General features: G+C 42.0%; 1 protein-coding gene across 4 annotated transcripts in view; it reads right to left on the bottom strand.

The window, feature by feature from the left end:
- Window positions 1-1,100: 1,100 nt before the first annotated feature.
- Camk1d (calcium/calmodulin dependent protein kinase ID) overlaps window positions 1,101-18,709 on the bottom strand; it is a 506,581-nt gene continuing 488,972 nt past the window's right edge. Inside the window, exons 8-10 of one of the 4 annotated variants that reach the window (XM_029553758.1) lie at window positions 12,646-12,733; window positions 6,384-6,501; window positions 1,101-3,445 (exon numbers count right to left, since the gene is read on the bottom strand). In XM_029553758.1, coding sequence (XP_029409618.1) covers window positions 3,327-3,445; window positions 6,384-6,501; window positions 12,646-12,733 — 325 coding nt within the window. In that variant the 3' untranslated portion in view covers window positions 1,101-3,326. Of the gene's footprint in view, window positions 3,446-6,379; window positions 6,502-12,645; window positions 12,734-18,709 lie in introns of all 4 variants that reach the window. The other 3 variants (XM_008848529.2, XM_017802046.2, XM_008848530.3) reach the window with 3 other exon arrangements.

Below are 18,709 nucleotides of genomic sequence, written 5' to 3'. Positions count from 1 at the left end.
CTCACTGTTGGGTTCAGATGAATGTTAGCTGCCCTTACTGTCTCATATACAAACGGTTGGGAGAGCAGGGAGAGACAGGCAGGCAGCAGATGGAAATCTTCCAAAAGTTCATGTCCAAGTGAAGAAATTAATATCCACTTGTTCAAAGAAGGTGAAGAGGCCAAATTAGGGGAGCGGGGGCTTGCTCTTAGGAAAGCAATCTGGGATGGGGCCTATGTGTCTACCCTTGGATGCTGCCAGGTACACTGTTATGTATAGCATTCTTAGTCAATGTTAGTGGAATCTGACGTCTGTGACAGGGCTGGAACTTTGCCATTTTTCAGGTCTTAAAAGTCCATTCTATTGTTTTACAATAAAAGCATAAATAATGCCAGTTGGAAGATAAATTTTATCTTTCTACCCTGACGGTTTTCTCAGAATGGAAGACTTTCATGTGGTAGTTATTTTCCCCTTTCTAAAACAACAGGAAATAATCTCAGGTAGTGACATCATGATAGTATGCACCTCCTGATGTTATATTTAACTTTATCTACTACTGGGCTGACAGTAGTCATCATCTCCTCACACTAATTCATTGAGACCTGGTATGTCAAGGTTAAACATGGCTGACTGCAAGGTGGACACTATGCCAGGGTTCACACCACCTGCTCTACATTTTCCAGGTATAAGACACTTTCAATTAAACTGTGTTTATAAGCAGTTCATATATATTTATATGTAGTTCACATACCCATATATCAGCTCTAGGAAATAGTTTCATTACCAATAAGAATGTTGCTTTCTATGCAAATGGCACAGAGTTGACATATAATAGGAGTCAAACTCAGGCAAATTATCATCTGCTGCAGCAACCAAACTGCCTGCCTGCCTTCCTTCCTTCCTTCCTTCCTTCCTTCCTTCCTTCCAATGAAATTTTTGTGTATTTCATACAAAACATCTCCTCCTTCCCTCCCTCCCTCCCTCCCTCCTTCCTTCCTTCCTTCTTTCCTCCCTCCCCCCTCCTTCTTTCCCTCCTCCTTCCTTCCTTCCTCCCTCCCTTCCTTCCTTCCCTCCTTCCCTCCCTCCCTCCTTCCTTCCTTCCTTCCTTCCTTCCTTCCTTCCTCCTCTCTTTTCCTCCTTCCTTCCTTCCTATTTTGATAAGATCTTGATATGTAGCCCAGGATGCACAGAAATTGAGACCGTCCTGCTGTAGTCTCAGGTACTACAATGGCAGGTCACCATGCACAACTCTACTTTCTTTCTTGTGTTCCATGAATTTGAATGCTTCCATGCTGTTAGGAAACATCCATAAACTTCTTTAGAGATACTTCTGGATTTTCTCTAATCCTGTTTCTAATATTTACATCATCATCTTTCTGAAAAGTGGGGCAGGTGAATGAGTATCCAAGTTTGGTGGTAGTTGCTTCCTAACTGGGTCTGTTGTCATTTTAGAAACTTTTCCCAGGAGGTTAACAGACTTTTGAAGTGACAGCTTCAATTGTCATCCTTTGTGCTTGTGCTGAAGGATTCCTGCTGAGTAGCCAGAGCCTACAACACAAGTGGGAACAAGTAGACCAGTTGTCTGACTTGGAAGCTGCTCTAATCATCCTGCACTGTGTACTTAGGAGGGCTGAAGTCACCTGTTTGGTGACACTGTGTCTGTGTATGTGTATCTGTGCATCTGTGTATGTTCTGGGGATGGCCAGGGGTATCACTAAACATAAGAAAAAGAGTGGGAGTGACGAGGATGGCTAGCCCAGCAGAATTTCCTATGACTGGCAATATAGGAACATGAGACTAACAGCCTCAGAACAGTTACTGGCCATCAGGGAGACCATCACAGCACCTCTTGGTGGGCTCAGGCTTACATGAAGACCGAGCTTCAGGCTTTAGACAGGACTGTAGACTGAGGGGAGACTTTGGCAAAGCTGGCATTTGGACCCATCTTCCTGAGTCTCTCGGAGCCTCCTTAAAGAGGAGGGGCTGCACACCTCGTCTGCTCTTTCCCACATGCCCAGCCATCCATACAGGTCACAACATGGAATGGTTTACACAGGACATTCCTGGTTTCAGCCCTGAAATTCCACATCTTGGGAAATCCTTCCATCCCTGAACACCACAGGTTTTGTGATTTTAGATTCTTCTGATGCAAGGGAAGTCTTTATGCACCCACTGGGCCTTGTTGAGCCATCTCTGTGGTAGACAGTGTCCTGATCACTCAGCGGGTCTCCTTCCCACCCAAGATGAATTGTTTCTTCTTCATGGCCATTTCTGTCCCCTCTACGGGTTAACATTCATAAGAGAACAGGGTAAAAATGTGGAGAAAAATCTTGCCTGTGTCAGAGGCTATTTGGAGGGTAAGATTAGAAATGCATTAAAAAAATCAGGGAGGGGGGATTAGTTTCAAAAGTGCATAGCTGAGATCAGAGTTTCATCCATCATCCCTTACGAGAAATGAGGCCTGTGTGCGGGTTCACTTTAAAAACAAAATGGCGGTTTGTCCCTTCTGTAAGAGAGGCTCCTAGATTCTAGAATTGTGGAGATTTTGCTCCCAGAGCATGGTTTGCCTGTGATATGGAGCCTTGGGTCTGGGGTGGGGAAGCAGGCTTCTTTTTCTGTGGTTGGTGAGGGCTTGCAAGGCTAGCTGCTGGGTAAGGTTTATCTGCAGGTTCCCCACCAAAAGCGCCTGGAGAGAAGTGCCCGGCCTCACTACTGAGGTGGCCTCCTCTATAGCAGCCCTCTGAGGAGGGGCGGAGAGTAAAGGAACCAAAGTAAAGCGAACTCTTGGCCTTAGAGACGTGTTACTGATCCCCTTATAAGAATTTTAAAAAATACCTTTAAAACCCTTGGAGAGAAAAAAAAACCTTAAAGGTTAACATAAAACTACTAATAAAGAGCGAATAATATAGGCCACGTAACTGATAGAGATAGAAAAGACACTTTTCAAAAAGAAAAAAAATCCTGATGCACAATATTTACCAATATTTAAATAATCCAGTTGAAACTTTTTTTCCATGGAAAAAATACATCCTAGATGGCTGTCTACACTGAGAAGAGTGAAGTGGTGGAGCTGGGGGAGAGGAAGAGGAAGGTCCAGTCAGTTAGAGCTTTGCAAGATTCATATATACAGCACCAGATCCTATGAAGTCAGCTCCCCTTGAGTCAGTTCAGTTTGTGAGAAATGAACTCTTCAGAATTGCAGTATAAAATATGGCCATAAAAAACTTCTGTCTTCCAGTCCTACGCAGGTGCACCATGCAGGGTGGGTCTCCGATGCTGGAGCAGCTCCGGCTTTGGGGCTCCCCCTTCCCCGGCCCTGCCCCCTAGGTCCCACCTTCAGAGCCGGGTCACTTGCTTCCAGTGTGCACTGTAGTCACAGTGGTGGGCCTGGGTCTCCTCTCAGCTTCGACTTCTGAGACCCCCGACGAAGAAGAAATGAAACTACAGAGCGTGGAAGGTGCCAGACCTGTAGGGGGACAGCAGACACAAGGTTCAGAGAGCTGAAACAATTCACACTCCCCTTCTCACCAGGAAGGTCAAATGGGCTACCCCTTACCACTGAGCTATACCACCAGACCCTGCATATTTTTACCAACCTATAGGAAAGTCTGCAATGTGTTCAAATGCTTTATTCTTGGACCTAAATTTTCTGTCCTATTTCTGTCATAAGTTCTAAATGTGGGGCTGGAGAGACAACTCAGTGGTTAAGAGCACTGGCTGCTCCTGCAGAGGACTTGGGTTTGATTCCGAGCACCCATATGGCAGCTAACAGCCATTCATAACTCCAGTTCCAGGGGAATCCAATGCCATTTTCTGATCTCTGCAGGCATGCATGACAAGGGTACACTTACATGCAGGCAATACACTCATACACACAAAATAAAAATAATAGATAAAAATTTAAAAATTCTAAATGCTTTGTATTTAGAAATGACATAGTTTGGTAATCATGATATATGAGGCCCCATTTACTGAGCACTTTCCACATACTAGGCACTGGGCTAGGTAGGAATTATATAGTTATTATAAGCATGGTTCATTCCTTTTTAAATTTTTAAATAATTTTAATTTTCATATATGCTTGCATGTGTTCTATTTGTGTGTCTTCAAGTACACATGTGTGTGCATGTGTGCAGAGGTCAGAGGTCAACCTTGGATAGCTTCTTTAGTCATTCTACACCTTGTTTTGTTTGAGGCAGGGTCTCCTTTTACCCAAAGTTCACATTTAGGTGAGGCTGGCTGGCCAGCAAGCCCGAGGGATCCACCTCCCTAATGCTGGGGTTACAAGCCCACACTACCACACCTGGTTGTTTAATGTGGGTTCTGAGGCCCAGATTCATGTCTCATGCTTCCCTGACAAGCACTTTATTCGCTGAGAAGAATGGTTCATTTCTTGCAGTAAAGTAGGTACTATAAGGATGAAGAAAGAATCTGTAACTCTTTCAGGTCCAAGTTAGGTTATCCTAAGAAGCATTTTGTATCACAGGTCACTTTAAGATGAGGATGTTCACATCCTCAGTAGCCCTGTGACTTGGGAAAAGTCCTGGCAGGTAGTATTAAATCCTCTGTAAGCTGATATGTGGGCCTTTGTTAAAGTTTGGATATGAAATCTCCCCAAAGGCTCATGTTTGGAGATTTAGTCCTTCAGTAGTGTTCAAAATAAATGGATCATGAGAGCACTAATTTTGGCAGAGGATTAATACATTGCTTAAGTCAGTATTAAATGGACTACTGGGCAGTGGAGGTTAGTTGGAAAAAATAGGTCAGTGGGGGACATACCTTGTCCCTGGCCCTTTCTCTCTCTTGATCTCCCCTCTTCCCCATTTCCTGGTTGCAACGATGTGAGTAGTTTTGTTCCATCATGCCATTCCACCATGACATGGTATCTTACTACAGGCTTAGAAATGCTGCCAAGTGTCCAGAGATGGAAACCCATGGATGGGCCCAAATCAGACTTTTTCTCTTTTAAGATGCTTCTCTGGGGTATTTTAACACAATAAAAGAAAGCTCACTTCACAAAGCCTTGGAAGGTGTCAACATGGGATGCACCAGCTGTTGCACATCCCAGATACCTTGTGCACTTGGACATAGGGAGAACTATGAAACAAAGTTAATGAAATAAGCATGGCTGTCGATGCCATTTCTTTAAAGAAGTGGTTGGCTGTGGTATTCCCTTCATCAGGGGTTGGGAAAAGGATCTATGCTGACATGTGAATGTGGTCTACAGGGGCTACAACTGTGTCAGAGAAACTTAAGAGACATCACGGGAAAATTTAGGAACTGAATCATGAGTTAACAATGATTTACAAGATAAGGATGACTCTTGTTTGGAGGAGTGCTAGGAGTAAGTTTCATAGAAGACAAATGCTCTACCACTGAGCTACATCCTAAGCCTTTGTTTTCTGAGATCATCATGCGGTGTAGACCAGGCTGCCCTTGAACTTGGGACCCTTTACTTTCCAAGTGATGGAATTATGTCTGTGTGCCAGTACACTCAATAATGGGATAACTCTAATGAGGAAGGGAACTCTTCTTCTAAGCCAAATAGGAAGGACATGATGCCCAATAGTTAGGGAGATGTGGGCTGATGGAGACCATCAAGATAATGGCTTTGAAATACAGAAGAATCATCAGAAAGTTCTAGTATGATTAAGATAAATACAGATAAAAACATGGAATGGGAGGAGTTAAAAGAATGTAACTATGCCTTCAAGGATGTCACATTCTATGTAAAGATGAAGGATAATGAAATACTATTACAGTTACTTTTATTGCAACATCAGTTTGGCCCATATAAATAAGTTCAAATTATCATCTTCATTTAAAAAAATACCCATTAGAGGGGATGGAGAGATGGCTCAGTGGTTAAGACCGCTGTGCAGAGGACCCTGGTTTGGTTCCCAGTGCCCACCCACATGGTAGCTAACAACTATCCAGTTCCAGGGGATCTGATCCCCTCTTCTGGCCTCAGTGGGCATTGCATGCATATGGTATATTTATATACATGCAGGCAAAATACTCATACACATAAAACAAAAATAAATAAATAACAATTTTAAATAGTCATTAGAAATCAGTGAGACCAGTTCTACCATCTCTTTCTCAGTCTGTAGGGTAACTTTATACACTAAGAGGCAAATCAGAGGGAACAAGATGGACCAAGGAAGTGCCTGGGGCCCTGTCTTTAGCTATGTGGTACTTGAGATGTGGGATTTCTCATGTAGAAAAGGAAATGATACCACCTAGGGTGGGGATTAAATCATTGTGTTGAATAATGTCTTGGGGCAATCTTGAGCATTAAATAGGATAAAGTCTAGAAAACAGTAGGTGTTTAGCTCTCTTCTGCCCAACCCAGACTCATTTCAAATGTCCACTAAAGAATTCTGGTATTGCTACATACGCACAATCTTTTTGGCTGGCCAAACTGAGGTTGCTTGAAACACTTGCATTTGAACCATCCAGGCTGCTACCGAGGTGTAGCCTTCTCATATGTCTCACAACGGCTGTGGCATTAAACGCTTGCTGGAATGTAAGAAAAAGCACAGAAAGGCAGAGAAGGGAAACAAAATGTTTCAGCTAGTTAGAGAAGGCTCCAATTGCTTCTTTTATCTTATCTAGCTACCTTAAACATACCTCGAAATACCCTCAGGACATTTTAGAAAGCAAACTTATATTGCCCCTTTCAAAAGTGCACAAATTTATCTAAACCACTTCTCCATCAAAATGTATTTTGGAGATTAAGAAAATAACAACCACAAAACAATACTCTATGCAATAAATAACTTGCAGAATCAAAGGCATATGATAAAGAGGTGATTTATTTAAATCACTTCTCCATCAAAATATATTTTGGAGATTAAGAAACTAATAACCACGGAAAAATACTCTATACAATAAATGACTTTCAGAATCAAAGGCATATGATATATACGCAAATAATAAACATTAAGAGGTGATATTTAAAACTGGTATTTATTTTCTTGTAATTGATAACTTCTCCCTTTTTCTTTTTTTCACAGTATCCTTGAACATACTAGGCAAATTTTCTACCAACAAACCATCTCTCCAGCCCCTAATTGAATTTTTGTGATTATCATACAACATAGTTTGATGGCATTTAGATCTGTTCCCCTCTGCAAACCTCTCTCCACTACCGCATGCCTAATTTAATAGGCTCATGTGTGTGTGTATATATATATATACACACATATATCTCCCATCCACTGGCCCCGCTCAGAGTCCCAACCCTGTAGGTTGAGTTGGGACTTTTTTACCCACTTCCCCATGACTATACTGGGTTTTGTCTGATTTGACCTTGCATAGGACTTGAGCATGCTGTCACCATCTTTGGCTTCATATGAGTAAATGACCAACAGTCTGGAAGACTTATTTCCTTGTGGTCATTCACCTCCTCTGGCTCTTATAATCTTTCTGGCTTCTCTTCTGCAATGACCCTTGAGTCTTGGGAGGCAGAGATTTGAAATAGCTGTCCTATTCAGAGATAAGCACTCTGCAGCCTCTTTTTCTCTCCACATCGGCTAATTGTGGGTGTCTGTGTTAATCACCAACTGCTGTATAAGGAAGCTTCTCTGGTGAGAGTTAAAAGATGCATTCATTCTAAATGTAGAGGCTCCATTGTAGATGTGTCATTTAGGGCTGGGAATCTCACAAATACTTATTCTCTGTGTTTGACCAGTTCTAAAATTCTGTAATAGTCTCCATCTTTGCAAAAAGAGATTCTTTGACAAGGGGTGAAATGTACATTTGTCTGTAAATATGAGGGTGCACTTTTAGAATAAAGTAAGAAGCTAAGTTAGTTGGTCTAGGGATGTGGCAAAAGTAAGTTTCTCTATAGGATCCCTGACCATTCCAGCCATGTGTATTTGACTATGTTTACAGTGCCACATGAGCTCCCTCCCATCAAGCAGGCAATAATTCCAATTAGACAGCTGTTCATTACCTCCAAGAAGAAAGTGCCACTACTCTACAAGTATCAATAGATTGATGGTCAGTTGTCATTATAGCTTCATAGCTGGGTAGGATCACTGATTGGTTTTTCTCCTTTGGCAGTATCCTCTGATGCCATGACAGCTAGTCTTCAGTGGAGGAGGCATCCTGATCAGTTCCAAGTTGTTGCTCTAAGTCCTGTGCCCAAAGTGTGTCCTGTCTTCAGCAATAGGGTCTTATATTGAAGTTCTGAGTGGCAGTCAAGGGCTGTGGCCATAGCCTGTGTTATTTTGGAAGTCTCTTGGACTACCTGAACCAACAGTTTAAAGGGAGATTTCATGTGTCTGGCACTGTGTTTTGTGTTATAGAGCCTTCAGTTATACATATGCACTCACTCCTACAGTTATTGCCTGTGTATTTCTCAGTATGACTTTGAACTAATACATTTACCTCTGATTTTTCATACCATCTAAGAATTATTTATCTCTCCTTTGACTCCCTTACATAACCCTGCATACTCACTCCCCAGCTAAAGTACCCTCCTTTCACCCAGTTCCCTCTTAGTAACACCTGTCTCCTACTATCCCCTCTTGAACTCCTTCTTCCCCATTATCCCCATGATTAATCTCCATTTTCCTAGCATACTCACATTTAGGGATCCACAAATGAGAAAGAGCATACGTCCTTGTTTTCTGTGACTTAACAGTGTAACAGTTCCTATTTCCATCCATTTACCTGCAACCTTCATGATTTTGTTTTTCTTACTGCTGAGTAGAACTCCACTGTGTAAATGTAGCACATTTTCATTATCCATTCATCAGTTGAGGGACATTTAGGTTGTTTCCATTTCTTAGCTAGCAATTGTGGAAAGAGCAGCAACAAACATGGATGGACAAGTAGCAGGATGAGTCCTCTGGGTATATGCCAAGAACCGGTATGGTTGGATCACATGGTAGATTTATTTTTAGTTTTTTAAGAGTTCTCAATACTGATTTAGTTATTGCACTAGTTTGCAATCCCACCAACAGTGATGACAGTTCCCCTTTCCCTGCATCCATAGTAGCATTTCGTGTCATTTAGTCTTTTAATCTTAGCCATTCTGACTGGGGCTAGATGAAATCTTAAAGTGGTTTTGATTTGCATTTCCGTAAGGATGTTGAACACTTTTTTTTCTTTAATTTTTTATTGAATTTTTTGTATTTCATACAATATTTCTTTTTTATTCCAAAGAGGGGCAATTTTTAACATATTTTTCCAGAGATAACTTGAAGCGGGTTAATATTATATATATATATATCACACACACACACACACACACACACACACACACACAATGAAGTTTAAGGGGAGAAAATAGGAATAAGAAATCAAAGACCAAAGTATTTGCCAACACGGGGGCAACTTTGGTGGAATAATGGAAGTTTCCATTAGCTCTGGTCTTTGTTTTTTGAAAATCCTAATGAGTTTATTGGGCTTGCTAACAGAGCATAGGGTGGGGGTTTATTTACAGAAGAGCGGGTGCCCCCCCCATTTATGGCTGTGCTGGAAAGTCCACAGGATGTTGAATACTTTTTAGGGTGTTTTCAAGCTATAGTTATTTATTTGTTTATTTTTTTTAGCTTTCTGTTCAGATACATAGCCTGGTTTTTGGTTTTTTTTAAACTGGGTCATTTGTTTTCTTTCACTTTCTTCTTTGTATATTCTGGATAGTAACCCTCTGTCAGATAAATACCTGATAAAGATTTTCTTCAGTTCTGTAGGTTTTCTCTTCACTCAATTGGTTGTTTTCTTTGTTATACATAAGGTTTTTAGCTTAATGAGGTCCCATTTGTCTATTGTTGATTTTAATTCCTGAGTGATTGATGCCAGATTTAGAAAGTCCTTTCCTGAGCATATATCTTGTAGGGTACCACCTATGTTTTCTTCTAACAGTTTTAGCATTTCAGGCTTCACACTGAGGGCTCTTCGATCCATCTGGAGTTGGCTTTTGTGCAGAGTGATCAGTATTGGTCTAATTTCATTCTTTTAGGGGTGGAGCTCCAATTTTTCCAGTGCCATTTGTTAAAAATGCTCTTTCCTTTGGTGTGTGTTCTTGGCACCTTTATCAACTGTCAGGAGACTGTAATTATGTGCACTCATGTTTAGGTCTTCTCTTTTGGTCCCATTAATATACAAGTCTTTTTTGTGCCAACAACATGCTGTTTTTATGACTATGGCTCTGTAATATAGATTGAGGTCTGGTGTAGTAAATACACCTGGCATTTGTGTTCACATCTTTGTGTTCAGGATTGTTTTGGCTACCCAGAGTCTTTTGTGTTTCTGTATGGGTTTCAGAATGGATTTTTCTATTTCTGAGAAGAATGTCATGGGAACTTTGATTGGAATTACACTGAATCTGTAAACTGCTTTTGGTAGGATGGTCATTTTCACTATTGTGACTCTACAAATCCATGAGCACAGGAAGTCTTTCCTACTCCTTGTGACTTCCTCAATCTCTTCAAAGATTTACATTTCTCATTAAATAGGTCTTTAATGTCTTTGATAAGGTTTATCCCTAGAGTTCCAGGATCTTCTGGCTTTTGTAGTCTGTAATAAAAACTCAGCTGTAATTCTGATGGGTTTTCCTATATGTGACTTACTTTTTTTCTTTTGCAGCTTTCAGTATTCTTTGTTTTGTACATTTAGTGCTCTTGTGATATGATGTGAGAGTTTCTGTTCTGGTCCTGTCTAATTGATGTTCTCTGTGTTTTTTGTATCTATATAGGTACGTCTTTCCATAATTTAGGGAAATTCTCTTCTATAATCCTGTTGAAGATCTGGTCAATGTCATGACCTGAAATTCTTATCCTTCCTCTATGCCTATAATGCATAAATTTGGTCTTTTCATAGTGTCCCACATCTCCTGTGTTTCTCTTAGTTTTCATATTCTTTGCTTGAGCGATCTGATTCTTCAACCTACTTTCTAGTCTTGATATCATTCATTCTATTGGTGAGGCTTTTTGCTGTCATTTCATTTTCCATTTTCATCTCAGCCTGAGTTTTCTTCAATATTTCCACGTCTTTCATGAATTCCTTTCTCCGATCCTGAATTGTCTTTGTCATTTTATTCATCTATATATTTGTATTTTCTTGAGTTTCAGTAGCAGTTTATCCCCGTCCTCTGTGAGTTCTTTGAGCTTTGTGTGTGTTCTTTAAATTCGTTGAAACTTTGATCATGTCTATGATTGTTCTTTTAAATTCTGTGTCCTGGAGTTCCAATAGGCAGTTCTCATTGTAGAACACGTCTATAGGACTGGTGGGGTTTGGTGGGGACATATTATTTTGCTTTTTTATATTATTTGCATTTTTGCATTGTGGTTTGGGCATGTGAATTTCTTTTGTTGTTTGTGACTCTGTTATGAAATTCAAGCCTGACTTTGTTGAGTTTAAGTTTGATTATGTTTTTTATTGTCAATGTAACGTGACTGCTTTCTGACTGGGTTTGAATAGTGAATTGGTCTGGGCTTCAGGTTCTCTTTTCTGATCTTATACTGAAGGGACAAGATGGATCCAGGAAGGCTACTCTCCAGAAGGGTGAAGGAGTCTTGGCTAGTCAGGTGCTCTCCAGCAGCCTGAGCGGGACTGGGCCAAGGCCCAAGAAGAGCAGATGGGAATAGAATGGGTTGGCCCTTACTAGCTACCAGGGAAGGCTTGAGCCTGGAGCAGTGGGAGGGAGTAGAGATGGTCCCATAGCAGGGGGATGGGTGTGGCAGGATTTGGGCAACTCAGTCTGGTGGGTCAGGGGCTCGCAAGGCAGCCTCTGCAGGGACTGGGGCAAGGCCCAAGGAGAGGGAATGGGAACAGAATAGGTCAGTCCTTGCTAGAGAGCAGGGAAGGCCTGAGTCCTGGAGCAGCGACCCAATGCAGCTATTTCTATTTCTTGAGGCTTTTATTAAGCTGCCCAGGCTGCCCTTGAATTTACAATCCTTCTGTCTCAGCCTCCTGAGTAGCTGGAATTACAAGTCCTTATCACCAGGCCCAGCTCCACAATTGGTACTCTTGCTCTAACTAATGGCATTTCTTCAGGTAGGTCTATGGAATTCATTTAGTTTCTACTGGCTCTCACATCAAGACAGCCAGTTCTTAAGTACTAATGCTGATCAGAATCAATAAATAATCATGAAATCACAATGGCTTAAATCCATCAAATTTTTACCAGATTTTGGGTCCCCCCCCCCCGTTCTATCACTTTAATAAAAAGTGACTAGTCTAAGTTCCAGCAAAGTAAAGGGAATCAAGAAGGATTGTATACTGGGCGTGGTGGAGCTCGCCTTTAATCCCAGCACTCGGGAGGCAGAGGCAGGCCGATCTCTGTGAGTTCAAGGCCAGCCTGGTCTACATAGTGAGATCCAGGACAGCTGGGGCAACAGAGAGACCCTGTCTCAAAAAGACCGAAAAAAAAGGGGGGGGGGATTATATTGCTTAAGGAGTAACCAATGACTAATAGCTGGCACAATCACTATCTTTGAGCCACAGAGGAAAAACAACTACCATCTTACACTGTGATACTCCCTCCATGCCTTAATCAAGAATCAGTTAAAATTAGTTGCATAAGATTCTGGGGATTTCCATCCAAACCCCCATGACAGTACTCTCTAAAAATATGACATGCTCAAATTAGAGAATTAATTTCTTGAAAGTAGCCAAAGCCTCTTGGAATCTAACAAATTCAGGACTCACTCTCCATTTGCTTTTTGCAAAATTCTTCCGGATCTGGGCGCTGACCGACTCATGAATGTTTTTGTTGAGGGCTGTGTCACCAGCAATCCTGAAACACAGACAAAAAGATTTCCATAACTTCATGGTAAGACCCTGCTGCTACAGAAACCACACACTTTGGTTGCAGGACATAGAGAAGCCAGTCTCAAATTGACCAGAAAACATCTTCCTTGCTGGCCAACTTTTATGGTAGCAGGAGGAGAAAAGACATCAATGGTCTACCAGTACTGGACCCTGCAAGCTGTACTATATGCCCACTGCTACCATAGTGACACAACTGTTACATGGTAATTTGACCCCCTCACTACTTGTCTCTCATGTTTTTATCTTGAGCTCAATTCCTGCAACAGATCCATGATAGCAGGGAAACCTAAATTACTGTCACTCCAACTTGCTACTTCTCCCTCTATACCAGTGTTGGACCTCCATGGTATAAGTGTTCACATTTGCTCCCTGGGTGCTCTTTCCCCAGTGCCTGGTTTCCAGTTTCCATGTAGTTAAGGCCTCTATGCACTGCCCCAGGAACCTCTGTTCCATGGACCGTGCTCACCTTCTGCTCCTCTCTTTCTTTTCTGGCCCCATCCCAGCTGAGCTCAGTTCTGCAGCAACATTCTATTCAACCTGGGATGTCTGTGTTGCTCTCTTTCTCTGTGCTCAATGACAAGACTGATGGCCTCAGCTCAGCTCGGCTGGACACAGACTCTAGAAAGGTCTCAGGATTTCCAGGGCCATGTCCACTCTACTTTCAGGGTCAAAGATGGTCTTTATTGTAGTTCTTGATTATTTCTGAGCCTTCTCTCATAACTAAGGAAGAACTCTGGTACACTTTGACCTCTCCTCCTGAGGCTCCCCCTTGTCCTACTCTGTTCTCTTTCTCTTGCCTGCCTTGCATCTCACTCTGCTTATAATCTCCTTCAGAGCCCCCAAGAATTTCCTAAAGGTCACATACAGCATACACCATTCTTCTCTCCCACCCACCCTTCTTGACCACATCATTACTAGCTCCAACATCCAATCATCCAATACACTCACCTTCCCCCCTGGCTCAGGGAAAACTATACTCTACTCTCAGCCTTTCCTGGAACTTGATCCTTCCATTTTTTTTCTTTCCAAACTATTCAATTCTAGGTTGGAATCTGGTGTCTAAGAAGTAATTTATTGAATCTTGAAAAAGTTGTGAGGCAGGCTTCACAGTTATAGATCACCCTTCCTGGCTAGAAGGTACTTGGTATTTGAGGAAATCTTTCGTCTCCTAGACCTGGATCTGCCTTGAACCTAAAAGAGGACTCTGCCACTGTAAGCTGTTATTTCCAATTGCTTTGGGAAATGAAAGGAACCACCTCAGGCTTATTCAGACAGACTCACCCAGCTCAGCCTTTCTTTCACTGTAGAACTTCAACATAATTCAGGGACTAGACTGAGTCTGTGCCAGGCTGACCTACATTTAAAATACAGTCTGACATCCTCACTAAAAGCAACCTCCTTCCCCATCCCTAAATGTTTCCTCTTTCTTCCCAGCAGGGCTCAGAGGATACTCAGAGATGAACTGAAGTGAACCAAGTTTCCACTTTCAACAACTCCCAGTTGTCCTCTTTCCCAAGGCACACATTAGTGAAACAGAAACGGCATGTGTGAACGAGCAAATTGAAAACAAGAAATGAATGAGCAAGTTTTGAGAACTACAGATATCTTCATGGAGTTTTTCTCCTTCAGAGCTCATGGGAATGCTTTCTTCTTGGTATATATGGGCCTGTGGATGTAAAGCCCAGAGGTTATCCTTGAGTACCATTCCTTAGGCTCCTACCCAAGGTCTCTCACTGTGACCTGGGCTTGATTAGGCTAGGCTCACTGTCCAGAAAGCCCTCTTGCCTCTGCCTCCCCAGAAATGGTATCATAGGCATGTAGCACCATGCCTGACCTTACATCAGTCCTGGTGATCAAACTCAGACCTTCATGCAAACACTTTATGAACTGAAATATCTCCCTAGCCCCTTTCTGTGCCATTTTTTAACATTTCTGTCCTCAGGAAAGGATGTCAGTTCCAATGATTCAGTGGCCAGCTTTTTTTTTTTTTTTTTTTTTTTTTTTTTTTTTTTGAGATAAAACCTTACTATGTAGCTCTGGCTGGCCTAGAACTTATTACGTAGACCAGGCTGGACTTTGAATTCAGGGGTATCTGCCTACCTCTATCCGTGGGTCTCAAACTCAGCCCTTCATGCAAACATTTTATGAACTGAAATTTCTCCCTACCCCCTTTCTTTGCCATTTTTTAACATTTTTGTCCCCAGGAAAGGTTGTCAGTTCCAATGATTCAGTGGCCAGCTTTTTTTTTTTTTTTTAAATAGGATCAAATGGTAGGAAGTATGCTGAGAAGTTAGGGAATACTCTAGAACTTGTATTCCACCTACTTGTCAGTATCTTAGTCTCTAACACCTTGAGCCCAAGACCTTCTGGGTATGTTATCATGGGCCAAGATGTAAGGAAAATACTAACTCTGAATTATTTTAGCAATGCTTTCTCCTCATTTACCACTTACCCACAGCTGGGTCAAAGTCTATCTAGCAGCAGGTGGCCCGCTGGGTCTGTTAGACAATTTTTTAAATTTGATGCATATGCATGTATTGCCTGCATGTAGGTAAGTACACCCATGTCATGCAATGCCTGTGGAGGACAGAAGAGGCTGTCCAAGTGTGGATACTAAATCTACTATCTGGGCAGCTACAAATACACAGAGAGAGCATTCTCTCAGTGTTTAATGATTTATTTATTTATTTATTTATTATTTATTTATTTATTATTTTTATGTGTATGAGTGTGTTTGACTGCATGTATGTAAGTGCACTGGTGTATGTAGTGCCTGTAGAGGCTAGAAGATGGTATTGAATCCCCTGAAACTGGAGTTACAGACAGTTGTTAGCCACCATGTGGGTGATGGGAACCAAGCCTGGGTCCTCTGCAAGAGAAGCTGGTGCTCTTAACCACTGAGCCATCTCTCTAGACCTCGTTTCATGATTCTTAAGGTGGGTCATTAGGCGAGTCAATCATCTTCTTTCTTTTTTCTCTGTATACTAGCTAAGAGTGAAGTACTTTTTTGTACTGTATGCAAACCATATAATTGAAAGAGGGCTGCTGTGTTCCAGGCTGAACTTAAATTCACAGAGATCCCCTGGCTCTACCTCCTGAGTGCTGGGATTAATGATGTGTGCCACCATGCTTGGATGCTTCTTTACTTTTTATTTGCTTAGGAGCTTCTTGAATTTTTTTCTGTTCCTGATATTTTATCTCTGACTCTCCCCCACTTCTGAATCTATCACTTTTCAAGGTTAGCATTTTCCAAATCAGGCTTCAAACCATTTATAATCAGTTATAAAAACCCTATTTATTTATGGCACTTATTGGATTTATGCAAATTAACTCCATAGACAGCACAATCACTTTGGTGTGTATGTGTTGGTGTGTGTACACAGGCATGTGGAAGTCAAAGGCCAACTTCGGTGTTTTCTTTAATCATTTTCCACCATATTTTTTTGAGACAGCGTCTCTAACTGAACCTGGAGGTCACCAATTTAGCTAGACTGGCTGGCCAGGGAGCTCCAGGGATTGTCCTATCTCTACCTCCCCAGCACTGGTTTACAGGTGTGTGAATCCATACCGAACTTTTTTTTTTTCAAGTAGAACTCTTTTTTTTAATGTGTTGATCTTTTTGTGTGCATATCATATAGAACATGCCCAACTTTTTGTGGGTGCTAGAGGAATGAACTTGGGTCCTCATAATTGTGCATCAAGCATTTTATTGACTGGGCAACTTTTCTAGTTCTTACTTTTATAACTAAAAATGTAACATTATATATTAAAGTATATATACATAAACACATATATGTATACATGTTTTTAATATTTTATTATTTTTTTTATTTTATGCATATGTGTGTATTGCCTGCATGTAGGTAAGTGCACCCGTGTCGTGCAATGCCCACGGAGGACAGAAGAGGCTGTCGGATCCCCGGACTGGAGTTTACAGACAGTTGTTAGCTGCCAAGTGGGTGCTGGGATTCGAACCCAGATCTTCTGCAAGAACATGCAATGCCCACGGAGGACAGAAGAGGCTGTCGGATCCCCTGGGACTGGAGTTACAGGCAGTTGTTAGCTGCCATATTGGTGCTGGGATTCGAACCCGGGTCTTCTGCAAGAACAACCAGTGTTCTTAAACTCTGAGCCATCTCTCCAGCCCGCATACATGTTTTTTAAGGGCACAGTCACATTGGGCCATGACAGCACAACACAGTCCTTTTCAAATGGGCAACTCAATGAAAATCGTTGCTGATGATCACAATAATCTGGGTTGTTTACAAAAGTAACACAGGCTATTCCAGTGCTCAGTGTAACCTCAGTAGTAGTCATCAACACTGAGGTGTTATGGCTTAAAATGGAAGGGACTGTAGAGGACACTCAGTACTGCATAGGCAGTGACCAATGAGGCTTCTGATGTAGAATAAATCTGTAAGCACATAGATTTATGAAGCGGTGGGTAAGCACATCTCATTCAGGTCTCCCCAACTGCTCTCTGGTTTAAGCTTTATGCTAATGCTGCAGATCACGTTTATATAGTCACATATTTTGGGACCTATTTTACTATCTTTCTCCAAGGTCAGATTAAAGTCTGTCTGCTTGCTGTTGGTGTGGGTGTGTTTCAGACACGCTCTCTTCTCCACTATGCCTCTTGTTCTGCCACTTGCTCAAAATGGGCTCACTGGTGTCTGGCATGCATCCCAGGTGGTACTGTGTTACTTGCCAATTCCTGGGCTACTTGCCAATTCCCACTACCAGAGCTAAAGTGCTTGGAGTCCTGTAGAAGGGAAGGGTCTCAGTCAGTATTCAGGGGTGCAATGGCTAATTTTACATGTCAGGTTGGCTAGGACATGGCAGCCAAATATTTGGCCATATGCTAGCTTCTATGTTTCAATGAAAGTGTTTCTTAGATGACATTAACATTTCAATCAGTAGACTTTGAATTAAGCACATCTCATGGGTAGGCTTTCCCATCAGTTGAAGTCTTCAGAATCTAGCTCTAATTTTTTCCCTAGGGTCTCCTGCATATTTTGGATTTACTGGACCCCAGGATTACATAAGCCATTACCTTAATTTCTCAAATTAATTTCTCTCATGATGATTCTTTTAATATGCTTGTTGATTAAGCTGGGAAAACTATTCAGGGCAATCTGACCTGGAAATGAGCCCCAAAAGTGCTTCTGTGAAACAGGGATGGGCTCCCATCCTGCAGTTTGCCACACCCTGCCCTTTGGCCATCTGTGAGCAGCCCTCAGGTTCCTTACAAGGTACCACCAAGAAAAAGGCAAAACCTAAATGAGAGGGACTTAGAAAGATCTGGTAAATGGTACTGACTGCCTCTTACAAGGAGGGCCTTGACAAGAGTTCTCTCAGTCTGGAGTGCTCTGTTCTGAGGCTAAGAGAAGGCATCTGTGCTTCCTGAGGGCTCTCTTAGCCCTAGGCGACTTGGATGAAGAGGGAAAAATAAGTGTGGGATGGCATGAAACTCTGGTGTAACTGTTGTATTGGGAGTTACAGCTTCCAGAACAGCAAAGCCATCAAGGCTCTGCTGGAGTCCTACCTTCTTCTGGCTCCCAGGTGAGCCCATGTTCTCCTCTGCCTGCCTTGACAATTTTATCTCATGGAGAAAACATCACAAATGAAGGCAAGTGTAGGGCTTCGGTGATGCTTGCAACAGATGCTTCCTGGGAATTTTGAAATACACAGCAAAAATGGCAGAGCTTATAATAAGCCTTCTAGTTAGGAGGCACTGAGTAGCACAGCTCCCAAATTTCCAAGGATGGCCTTTAATTCTTTGTCTCCAGTGTGGCTTGTTTTCTGAGTACCACACACCTACTGACTTTCCAGATCACAGCATTGCTGGCTCAGCTTGCCTAAAGCTGAATTCATCTTCTTATTTAAGTCACACTGTCATCCTCCCCACCCCTGAAGCTGGAAACCTAGAAGGAATTTTTTT

The sequence above is a fragment of the Nannospalax galili genome, unplaced genomic scaffold, assembly GCF_000622305.1.
Source record: "Nannospalax galili isolate Female #2095 unplaced genomic scaffold, S.galili_v1.0 scaffold1144, whole genome shotgun sequence".
NCBI lineage: Eukaryota > Metazoa > Chordata > Mammalia > Rodentia > Spalacidae > Nannospalax > Nannospalax galili.
This window is presented reverse-complemented; position numbering and strand designations above follow the sequence as displayed.